At 35.8% G+C, this 11,993-nt stretch overlaps 2 protein-coding genes across 6 annotated transcripts in view; one reads left to right on the top strand and one right to left on the bottom strand.

Annotated features, from left to right (window-relative positions):
* The window catches only part of LOC127070638 (tyrosine-protein kinase transmembrane receptor Ror), a 286,547-nt gene that overhangs the window by 169,241 nt on the left and 105,313 nt on the right, over window positions 1-11,993 (bottom strand). The gene's annotated exons all lie outside the window — the stretch shown is intronic.
* The window catches only part of LOC127070640 (uncharacterized), a 44,623-nt gene continuing 37,426 nt past the window's right edge, over window positions 4,797-11,993 (top strand). Inside the window, exon 1 of one of the 3 annotated variants that reach the window (XM_051008860.1) lies at window positions 4,797-5,732. Coding sequence is in view for 1 of the 3 variants with exons in the window: in XM_051008859.1 (XP_050864816.1) it covers window positions 8,602-8,614 (13 nt within the window). In the remaining 2 variants the exon portion in view is untranslated. Of the gene's footprint in view, window positions 5,733-7,736; window positions 8,615-11,993 lie in introns of those variants that run through there. The other 2 variants (XM_051008871.1, XM_051008859.1) reach the window with 2 other exon arrangements.

The raw sequence follows: 11,993 nt of genomic DNA, 5'->3' as shown, positions 1-11,993 counted from the left end.
GTACGAAACAAAAAAAAAAGAAGAAAGACAGAGAGACACAGATAAAGAGACAGAGATAAAGAGAAAGAGAAAGAGAAAGAGAAAGAGTAAAATACAATATCGCGTTAGAAAGAGGAAACGGAAGGTCCTGGGAATGGTCATGTGCTCGCGTGTTACTGGTGACGGTGCCTTCCTATTTAGGTGCTCGCCAAAATATCGTCGGCATCACAGCATCGCCTGCGGAATACGAGCGTTTTCAAGCGCTTTACGTGGGAGCGTATATATGCATATGCATTTTCCGCGGCGTGACGTAAAGGATGCAATTTTTCGACCCCACCGACTTGTTCTCTATCTCTCTCTATCTCTCTGTCTATCTCTGTCTATCTTTCTTTCTCTCTCTCTCTCTCTGTGTATGTATATCAATCTCTATCTTTTTCTATCTTTCTCTCTTTCTCTTTCTCTCTCTCTCTCTATGTTTGTCTATCTTTTCTCTCTCTTTCTCTGTGTGTATGTGCGTCTATCTCTATCTTTCTCTATCTCTTTTTATCACGAGACGACTGAAATTATTCACCCGTTGTTTTTGGCAAAGCCGCATACGAAAACGTTCGGCCGTCGAACGAATTCAATATATGTATATATTGTATATATCTAGACGATGATAGATCTTTATAGACGGGACAATTTAGTGAATTCTGATAACGAAAGTAATGAACGAATGTTATCTAATGTATATTATCTCTCTCTCTCTCTCTCTCTCTCTCTCTCTATTTCTCTTTTTCTTTCTTTTTCTTTTTTTTATTTTCAAAGTAAGTAGAACGTTTGAAATTCGTTCGGATCGATTAAGTAATTCATATCTATTGTGTTATCTAATGAATATTCTTTCTTTTTTTCTCCTTTTTATCTCTATCTTTCTCTGTTACTCTTTCTCTATTACCCCTCTTTCGTTTTTTATTTCTAATTGTTTTTTAATTTTTCAGATAATTAGATCGTTTGAAATGTATAGATTCGTCGTGAAATTAAATAATTTATATCTACTGTGTTATCTAATTTTCTCTTTTTTGCTCGTTCTCTCTCTCTCTCTCTCTCTCTCTCTCTCTCTCTCTATTTCGCTTTTTCTTTGTTTTTTATTCTTTTTTTTTATTTTCGAGTTAATTAGACAATTTGAAATGTTTAGAATCGTCGTAAAATTAAGTATATAATATCTACTGTGTTATCTAATGCATATTCTCTCTTTTTTCTCTTTCTATCTCTCTCTATTTATCTTTTTCTTTTTTGATTTTCATGGTAATTAGACCGTTTAAAATGTTTAGATTTCTCGTAAAATTAAGTAACTTGTATCTACTGTGTTATCTCATACATATTTTCTCTTTTTTGCTCTATCTCTCTCTCTCTCTCTCTCCTTTTCTGTCCGTCTCTCTCCCTCTCTCTCTTTCTCCACTTTTTTCTTTCTTCAAGGATAATTAGATCGTTTAAACTGTTTAGATTGGTCGTAAAATAAAGTAATTTATATCTAACCGTTATCCAATACGTATTATCTTTCTCTTTCTTCTTTCTTCTTTTATTACTTTCTTTTTCGGAATAATTAGATTGTTTAAATTGTTTAAATTAGTCGTAAAATTAACTAATTTATAACTACCTGTTATTTAATGCGTATTCTCTTTCTCTCTTTCTTGTTTTACTTCTTTCTTTCGAGATAATTAGATTGTTTAAACTATTTAAATTAGTCATAAAATTAACTACTCTGTATCTACGTGTTATCTAACGCGTATTATCTTTCTCTCTCTCTCTCTTTTTCTTTCCCTCTCTCTCTCTCTTGCTATCTCCTTTATTTCTTTTTTTTTTTTTTTGAAAGGAAGGGAAATAATTAGATCTTTTAAAATATTTAAATTAGTCATAAGATTAGTTAATTTATATCTACGTGTTATCAAACGCATACTCTCGTTCTCTCTCTCTTTGTTTTTAAACATACATTGTTTAAACTTTTTAAATTAATCGCGAAATTAAATAATGTTTATCTACTCGTTATCTAATGAATATTATTTATCTCTATATCTCTTCTTTCTTTCGAAATAATTACAGTGTTTAAACCGTTTAAATTACTCGTAAAATTAATTAATTTTTATCTACTTGTTATCTAATACTCTCTCTCTCTCTCTCTCTCTCTCTCTCTCTCTCTCTCTCTCTCTCTCTCTCTCTCTTTCTTTCTTTCTTTCTTTTTTTCAGGATAATTTTTTAAGCATACACTGTTTAAACTTTTTGATTAACCTCGAAAGTATATAATTTATATACACTTGTTATTCAATGCGGATTATTTCTCTCTCTCTCTGTCTCTCTCTCTCTCTCTCTCTCTCTCTCCTTATTTTTTCTTTCGAGATAATTAGATCGTTTAAATATTGTTCGTACAATTAATTAATTTTTATCTACTTGTTATCTAACGCGTAATCTTTCTCACTCTTTCCTTTAGAATAATTACATTGTTTATAAACTTGTTAGATTAATCGCGAAATGAAATAATTCATATATACATACCTATATAGACATACACACACACACACACAATAAATATCGAAATAGAAACACGACAGGTGCGTTCAAAGTCACGAATTTATTTCGGAAAATACATGAATAGGAATCAACACTTTGTAAATTTGGCAAAACGAATACTACATTTGCCTGAGTAAGTACAATTCCTGAGTATAAGCTTAGAAAATAATATAGTCGAGTGATTTTAACTTAAGCATTCGTTTTGTGAAAGGATCTTTACTATCTCCCTCTCTCTCTCTCTCTCTCATTCTCGTTCTCGTATATACTCCATACGTGTGTCTGTTTTTGTCTGTGTGTGCGTGTTGGAGGATCATTAATGGAAAATTTACGTCGAGTGTTCTTTTGTAGGAGGATCGATAAAACGTTAGGAACGATTCTGAAATGAAATACTGAAATGATGACGACTCCCACCTATATTCATTCAATGTGTTTGATTGCCTTCGTTTTTGCATTGACAAAAGCATACATTCTCTCTCTCTTTCTCTCTTTCACTCTCTCATATGTGTTTCTCTTTCTCTCTCAATCTCATTCATAAGTTTATGACGCGTGAAACGTTCAAGAGAAATTTATAGGACATAACCTATACACATGCTACGCCATTGTGCACTCTAAAAATCGAGATATCGAACTAAGCAAAGATGGTTTCAACAGCTCGTAGAAAAGAAAAAGAGAGAGAGAGAGAGAGAGAGAGAGAAAAGGAAAAAAAAATTCTAACTCGTAAAATCAATCGAAGGATTTTGTTTTCGCGAAATCGCCTTTTCGTGGAATTCGTAGCGTTTAGTTTGGAATTTATACGAATCGAATTGTTTAGAATATCTACGTAGAGCAAACTCTGTATGGATTGTATCAATATGTTTACGAAATCTTTTTTTTTTTTTCTTCTTCTTCTTCTTTTTCTATTTCTTCTTTATGTTTTTCTTTCTTTCTTTTTTCTTTTATTTTATTTCTCTCTCCACTTTTCCATCTTCAATGAATACTCGGAGTATATTACGAATATAATACACATACGTATATATACGTACTTCTCTATCTATCTATCTATCTGTCTATCTATCTCTGTCTCACTTTCGTCTGATCGCTTATGATAAAACGTCATTATCTGTTTCAACGGATCGATCAAAACTCGTTATCATGATCGATATTTTATTGATCGAACGGGCAATTCGATCTAACGGGTCTGTTGATCAACGATCCAGCTATCCATATACATACATACAGACATACACATATCTATAAATGTGTGTGGGTGTGTCTCGATCGAGTGTTCTCTCTCCGTCCCCTTAAATGCCGAGATATCGATCCATAAACATGATCTATGGATAATCGAATGCGATATAGGAAGAAACTGAGAAAACAAGGAGAGAGGAAAGAGAAGGATAAAGATAAAGACAAAGAGAAAGACAAAGAGAAAGATAAAGAGAAGAGAGAGAGAGAGAGAGAGAGAGAGACGAGTCGCTCACCCCGATACTCGTTTTTGGAAGCGCGTGTGCGATGAAAAGCTGGCAGAGAGGTCAGAGGGAGGAAGCAGAGAAGGAAGAGAGAAAGAAAGAAGAGAGGAAGAGGAAAACTCGGGAGCGAAGAACGATTGAGAGAGAAAGAGAGAGAGAGAGAGAGAGAGAGAGTAAGAAAGTGAAAGAGTAAGAGAGAGGAGGATAGAATTAGAGAGAGAGAGAGAGTAAGAAAGTGAAAGAGTAAGAGAGAGGAGGATAGAGTTAGAGAGAGAGAGAGAGAGAGAGACAGATGGACACAGAGTGAATGAGAGAGAGAGAGAGACACACAAAGAGAAAGAGAGAAAGATAGATGAACACAGAATGAATGAGAGAGAGAGAGAGAGAGACACACATACACAAAGAGAGAGAGAGAGAGAGATAGAACGAGAGAGTGCGACGTTCATCGTTTCTGCGGTAATTTTAGATCGGTAAGATAGCGGGTTTAGATCGAAGAGGTGGAGGAAGAGAAGGAGAAGAAGAAGAAGAAGAAGAAGAAGATGAAGAAGGAGGAGGAGGAGGAGGAGGAGGAGGAGGAGGAGGAGGAGGAGGAGGAGGTCGAGGTGTTTACGAAAGAGGGAGAGAGGGAAAAAGGAGAGCGAGAGCGAGAAAGGAGGCCACCAGACAGAGTAAGCGAGAAAGAGTAACAGAGAGAGAGAGAGAGAGAGAGAGAGAGAGAGAGAGAGAGGAGTGCAGAAGGTGTGAGAGTAAGAGAAAAAGAGAGAGAGAGAGAGAGAGGATGAAAGAGGAAGAGGGAGAATTCGGGAGCGAGCGGTCTACTCGAACGCAGTTATGCCGACCAGCTCCAAGCGGGTGCCGCTAACAAATCGAAACCCCGGTTCGAATTCCGCACGCTGTTCCGTACTGCGTTCCGCAGGAAGAAAGGATATAAACGAGAGAAAAGAAAAAGACGGGAGGAATAACAAGGGGGGGAGGGATTTTAGAGATTAGAGAAAGAGGAAACATAGACTGGAGAGATAGGAGCGCACTTTAACTTTGATTCGATTCGATTCGATTCGATTCGGTTTGATTTGATTTGATTTGGTTTGGTTTGGTTCGGTTTGGTTTGGTTTGGTTTTGTTTGATTTGCTTTAGTTTGGAGCGAAGGGGTTGAAGTGGGTGGTAACTTGAATTTGATAGGGGGATGTGGGAGAGAGAGAGGGATGGATATTTTGGAAAGGTGAGAAGGTATTGGTTGTGGGTGGTAGGGAAAGAATAAGGGAGTAAGAAGGGAAAAGAAGAAAGGGATAAAAAAGGAGAGAAAAGAATTGAGAGCAGTGATCGTTGTGTGGAAAGGAGATATAGAAGTAAGGAAAAGAAAAAACGAGATAGAGAGAGAGAGGGAGAGAGAGAGAGAGGACACGTGGAGGAAGAGAAAGTGAAGAAGAGAAAAGGAGAAAAGAAATGTAAAAAAAGAAGAACGAGAAAGGAAAAAACGACGACGACGACGACGACGACGACGACAACGAAGAAGAAGAAGAAGAAAAAGAGAAAGAAGAGGAAGAGGAAGAGGAAGTAGAAGAAGATACAAGTTGAAGAAATTTCCTGTCTTCACCTTTACGAGTTGGGTGTTTATTATTATTGTTGTTGTTAAGAAAAGAGAGAGGAGAATATAAAAAAATAAAAATGAGACATTTAGTGACGTTCGCGAAGGATCGGACCGGAAGGTGAAGTCAGTCGTTGGAACATTTTCTTGAGTTCTCCTTTTGCTTCGAACGAGAGGTGGGTAGTAGATCGAAAAGAAGTTAAGAGTAAGAGAGACAGAGACAGACGGACAGAGAGAGAGAGAGAAAGAGAGAGAAAGATAGACAGAGACAAATAGATATAGAGAGAAACAGAGGAAAAGAGAGACAGAGTTAAAGAGAGCAAGAGAGAGAGAGAGAGAGTTAAAGAGAGATAGAAAGAGAGTTAGAAAGAGAGAGTTGTATAGAGATGGAGAGAAAGAGTATTAGAAAAAGAGAGAGACAGTGACAGAGAGAGTTAGAGATTTAGAGAAAGAGAAAGAGAGAGAGAGAGAGAGATGAAAAGAACGTGTTCTTGGTCAGAATCGCATGGACCGTTCTTGAACGTTATTCGAGGCATCTCCATTCATTCTTTTCATCGTCTTTATTTGTCGTCGTACGCGCTGATAGAAAACTAAGCCTAGTCGCATTCTTATCGGATACGTGCCTTCGAGAAAAGAGAGGAAGAAAGAAAAAAAAAAGAAATAAAGAAGGAAGAAGAGAAAAAGAAATGAGAAAAAAAATAAACAAAAAATGAATAATGTGCGAGGTATGGATGAGGGGGTGAGGAAGGGTGGTGAACGAGAGAATGAGGGGATGAAGGATTGAAAAAAAGGACGAGAAAGAGAAGGAAAATGGTGGGATAGATAAGAAATTCTATTTCTCTCTCTCTCTCTCTCTCTCTTCTTTTCAATTTTATTTTCTTCTTACGTTTTCTTTTTATTTTCTTTTTATTTGTATTTTCTTTTCCCTTATTTTTCTTTTCTATTTATTTCATTTTTTTGGACAATTTCTCTCGTAAGAATATTCTTGAATTTTTCAGTCGTCGAATTCTCAAAAGATTCCGGAATCGATTCACGACGACGATTTCCGTCTTTCTTTCTCTCTCTCTCTCTCTCTCTCTTTCTATCTCGCTCTCTTTTTCTCTTATTCGCGTGAGCTCGCGAGCACACGTTTATTCGTCTCTCTGACCCGTAAAAGTTCGATTTTCTCTCTTTCTCTCTCTCACTCTTACTCTCTTTCTCTCTCTTTCTCTTTCTCTCTCTCTCTCTCTGGAAGGGTCTATTTTTATCGTGCGACCGCGTGTGTCAGCTGTTCGATGATTGTCAGCCCGTACGGACCAAGAGGGCAAACGACGACGCTTGACTTAACGCTTGCTTTTTCTTCGTACACCATTTTGTCTTTTCTTTTCTTTTCTTTTCTTTTCGTTTTGTTTTCTTTCATTTCTCTTTTTTCTTCTTTTAATTTCCTTTTCTTTTCTTTTCTTTTCTTCTTTTCTACGTTAATTTTTCTTCCGATTGATTATAAATACATGATACGGAGTATGTATGTATATATATATATATGTGTGTGTATATGTATATATGTATGTATTATAGATATTATAAAGGTTTTCAATAAAAAAAAGAGAAAAGTTGATAACGTGGCTTGTGATAACATAGAAGAGATCTTTTTTCTTCTCAGTCCAATTAATAGATCAATAGTAAACGAATAATAGAGCTATCTCTCTCTCTCTCTCTCGCTCTCTCTTTTCTTTCTCTTTCTCTCTCTATTCCTATTTTTCCTTCTTTCTCTTCCCAATAATGAAAATCACAAAGAAAATCTATTTCCTTCTTTTCTAATCGTTCCTCTCTACTTTTTCAAAAACAAAGAGAAAAGAAAGAGAAGAGAATAATTAAAACAAAAAAAAAGAAAGAAAGGAAAAAAAGAAGAAAAAGAAGAAGAAAAGAAAATAACGATAAACCTCGAGATAGTACATAAACAAGAAAATATAAAATTACAACGATGTCATTTGTATGATCGTGCGTGTGTGTGCGTATGTATTCTCTATCATCGATTCTAATCTCATCTCGATCGTGAACGAAGAAACGAAATTTTTACTGAAGATATAAGAAAAAGATAAAAAAAGAAAAACAGAAAAGTAAAGATTAAAAAAAAAAAAAGGAAAAAAACGATGGTGAGATTTTCGTCGTCGAAAAAAAAGAAATAAAATCAAAAAAAAAAAAATAAATAAATAAATAAACGAGAACGAAACAAAATCGAACAAAACAAAATAAAAAAAGAAAAGAAAAGAAAAGTAAGTAAGTAAGTATACGATCGGATCATAAAGTTTTCATCGCGATCTCTAATAGTTGGGAAGAAAAAGAATAAAAAAAGAAAAACAGAGGGTGAGAGAAGGGTGAATAGTGGGAAAGTGAAGAATGGGGGATGAGAATAGAAGGGGAATGGTTAAAATACGATCCTAAGAAATCTCACGAGGAGTTTTCGAGTAAGAAATATTCTATCGTAGACGTGTGTTCTTGCTTCGTTGAAACCCTCTTTCACCCTTCTCATCCCTTCTTTCACACATACTTTCTCTCTCTCTCTCTCTCTCTCTCACTTTCTCACTCTATCACACTATCACTCTATCACTCTCTCTCTCTATCTCTCTTTCAACGTTTTTAACGATAACGACGACGTAGCGACGATGAATTTATGGCGCCAACTTTTTTTCACTTGCCTGCTTTCTCTCTCTCTCTCTCTCTCTTTTTCTCAGAGAGAATATATGCGTGTATGTGTGTGTCAAAAAAAGAGAGAAAGAGATAACATTATATATAACAGGAACGATATCGTTATCGTTTTCATCGAGTTTCACTTCTTAATAATTTCGATAATAAAGTGTTATGTGATTCGCGAATGATCCATTCGTCTCGAGTTAACCCGCTTTCAAGGACACGACGATTTCGTGACCGAAGTTTAAATTGAAGAGAGAAAGAGAGAAAGAGAGAAAGAGAGAGAGAAAGAGAGAGGATCCAGATACTTAAGATTCAGTTCCGTAAACTCGAAAGTTCAGCCTTTAGGAAGAGAAGAAGAGTACGAAGACTTGTGGGATGAGGAGGAAGGGTGAGTGGTAAGGTTAGGGGGTTGAAGAGAGAAAGGTGAACAAGTTTTGTAGGTGAGGGTTGTATAAGAGAACTAGTATATGAGAGAAAGAGAGAGAAATATATATATATATAAATAGATAAATAGATAGAAACTTGACACTGCAATTAGAGGAGCAGTTTTGATCGAATTCAATTAACCAAGACAACTTCTTATACATACATATATATGCGTCTGTGTGTATATGTGTATTTCTAGATCTTAGATCGAGTTTTTAATTCGGTAGAAAATATTCTAACGAAGGAGAACGAACGTAAGTGAATATTCCTCTTGATCATTCCTTTTCTGTTTTTTTTTCCTCTTTTTCTTTTTTTTAATTTTATTTTTCGTCTGTGTAAATTTAATAAATACGAAAGGAAGAAATACCGAGTCAGATTCGTCAGAGTCAGATAGGAAACGTTAAAAGGGTAGAAAAAAAAATTGTAAAGAGGGAGAACATCCGTGGAGGACACGGAACAAGGTGGCATTTGGATCTTTGCCAGTGACCCCGCTGCCTGCCTGCTGCTGCTGCTGCTGAGTCACACTCTCTCTCTCTTTCTCTCTCTCTTTCACTCTCTTACTCACTCTTTCCTTTTAGAAGAGAGAAAGAGACAAAAAGAGAGAACGAGAAAAGGAGACATCGTCTAGAAAAAATTAGATCGGAAAATAGACACGAAAAGAAAAAGTATTAAAAAAAAAAAAAAAAAAAAAAAAAAACAAACAAACAAACAAAAAAAAAACAAGAAAGAAAAGAAAGAAAGAAAGAGGAAACAACATAACACACCTACATGTTCTGAGAATATTACATTACACGGAAACGGTAGTACGGAAGTCGTAAAGTCAATAAAAAAAATAAAATTTCCAAAGTGAAAGAGAAAGAGAGATAGCTAGAGAGAAACATAAATGCGGTTCGACGGTCGATTTAACGATCAAAAAGGACATTAAAGTCGAAAGCTGAGTTCCATGGTAACTTTTGAACACCTTTGGACAGTCGTCTCCAGCTGGCGTTATGTGAGACCGCACGTAAATCATACCACAGAACGGACGCGAGAATCTACTCTCTTATTCGTGTCCTGGGTTGTCCTGGATTGCGTCCTGGGTTGTGTCCTGGATGTTCCCTGATATTCTCATAACCTCTCGTATATGTGTATCCTCTCTCTTTCTAGCATATATGAATGTATGTATGTGTAACCCTTTCAAGCCCTCACCTACCCTTCACCCTAGTATTCTCGTCGATGCACGTGTTAACGTCATGCCAGTAAACGTGTCGGTAACACGTGTCGCACTTGTAATCCATGATCTGTCGTCGTTACTACTTCGTACTATTACTACGACACAACTTGTACGTAACAAACGACCACGTTGTACTCGTTTACAATGTATGGTGCACCATAAAAATCGTGATCTTTATTACAGCCACGATTAGATTATAATTGGGAGAAAGTAAATCTTTTTTTTTTGTTTTTTTTTTGGAATCTTTTTTCTCTTTCTCTAAAATAAAACTTTGTTACGATCTTGTTCGGATATATTCGATTGGAAAGATGGTTGAATTATTGTGGTTACGAATTTATAAATGGTTACAACGAGAAAGAGAGAGAGAGAGAAGGATTTGTTGATCTTTAGAGATAAGTAAAACGTAGGATGATGATCTTACGAATTAGGTGGTGGTCTGTTTCGGTCATCGTTAGGTACATGATTAGAAGAGATTTAGGGAGGTTAAGCGCCCACATAAAACCGAAAAGCAATCTTTTTAAACCTTTCCCTCCGATATGCGTCTGCTTTACGTCTTACCTTTAAGCGTTAACGTTAAACTCGCATTTTCTATCTATCTATCTATCTATCTATTCATCCATCCATATATACATCTACATATACATATATATATATATATATATGTATGTATGTATGTGTTTAACACAAACCGGAAATCGTTAAAATCGTAATAAGATATCCTTCTCTACGTATGTACATACGGAGTGACTCAATGAACGAAAACGAAACGTGTTTTTCGTAATTCCGAAAGTTAATAATCGAGATTATCGATATACTCTGAACTTAAAAAAAGAAAAAGAAAAAAGAAAAAGAGAGAGAGAGATAGAAAGAAATTCTTCTCCCTCCTTCTCTTCTTCATCTTTTTCGATTCTTTCGAACTTAAAGAACAAGCAAAAAATTCGAAAGAAAAAGAAAGAAAAAGAGTGGGTGAGGGTTTTGAAAAAAAAGAGATTTTACGAACAACTAACTACGAGATTTGAGTTTCAATACCCCTCTCTTTCTCTCTTTCTCTCTCTTGGAGCACGACGATGGAAAATCGGTAAAAGCCTATGAAAATAATCGAATCTGGTCGAATTCGTAAACGAGTGAGAATAAGTATAGGCATCGCTTTTAGAGATACTGTAAAACGTACGAAGAGAAACTGCTCTAGCACGTACTCGTGAAAATCACGTAGGTATGTGACGCATCGTCTCTCTTCGTTTCCTCTTCTCTCTCTCTCTCTCTCTCTCTCTCTCTCTCTCTCTCACTGTGTCTCTTTCTCTTTTCAGATCCCCCACCTTCACGCTCACCCCTAAAACTCACTTCCCTTCTCTCAAGCTTCCATACGTAGATACGTTAATCCGAAACGACGTAATACGTTTGGGTATAGATTGGCCATACGTTAATCCGTCGTGAACGCGGACGAGCAAACGTAAAATCGTTAAAATTCCTCAGAAATTCGTCGAAAATTCCTACACGTTGTATTAGACATATATACACTCAAACTCATATACAGTAACCCAACGAAAACTACGACACGATAGAAACCATCGATGCTAATCGAATTTTAACGACGTTAAATTTCGACGTTTTTCTTTTGATTACATTATATCCTTTTTCTCTTTTTAATTACAATTTTTCTATTTGACGATCACGTAGATCGTGACGTGATGATAATTTATTAAAAAAGAGTCGGAGGTGGATACTCGCTTTTTCTGTTTTTTCTTTTTTTTTCGAAAAAAAAGATGAGAGAGAAAGAGAGAGAGGTAGAAATAGAAATCAAATTCTAAAAATCGCATCTCTCTTTCTCTCTCTTTCTCTCTCTCTCTCTCTCTTTTTGTTTCTTTTTCTGTTTCTCTGTATACGTGTAGATGTGTATGCAAAAGTGAATAGAGACAAGAGTCTTTATTTTTCTTTCAAATGTTACGCACGCACGCACGTACGTAACCATACACATTTTTGTACACACACGTATATCTGATGCGTTTTACGTGCGACAAAAATGTAATCCTTTTTTTTTTTCTTTTTTTTTTTGAATATTTTTTTTTTACATCCAAGCAGTAGGTAGACAAAAAGGCCCGCTTTTGCTAAATACGAGAAAAAGAAAGAA

The sequence above is a fragment of the Vespula vulgaris genome, chromosome 19, assembly GCF_905475345.1.
Source record: "Vespula vulgaris chromosome 19, iyVesVulg1.1, whole genome shotgun sequence".
Lineage (NCBI taxonomy): Eukaryota > Metazoa > Arthropoda > Insecta > Hymenoptera > Vespidae > Vespula > Vespula vulgaris.
This window is presented reverse-complemented; position numbering and strand designations above follow the sequence as displayed.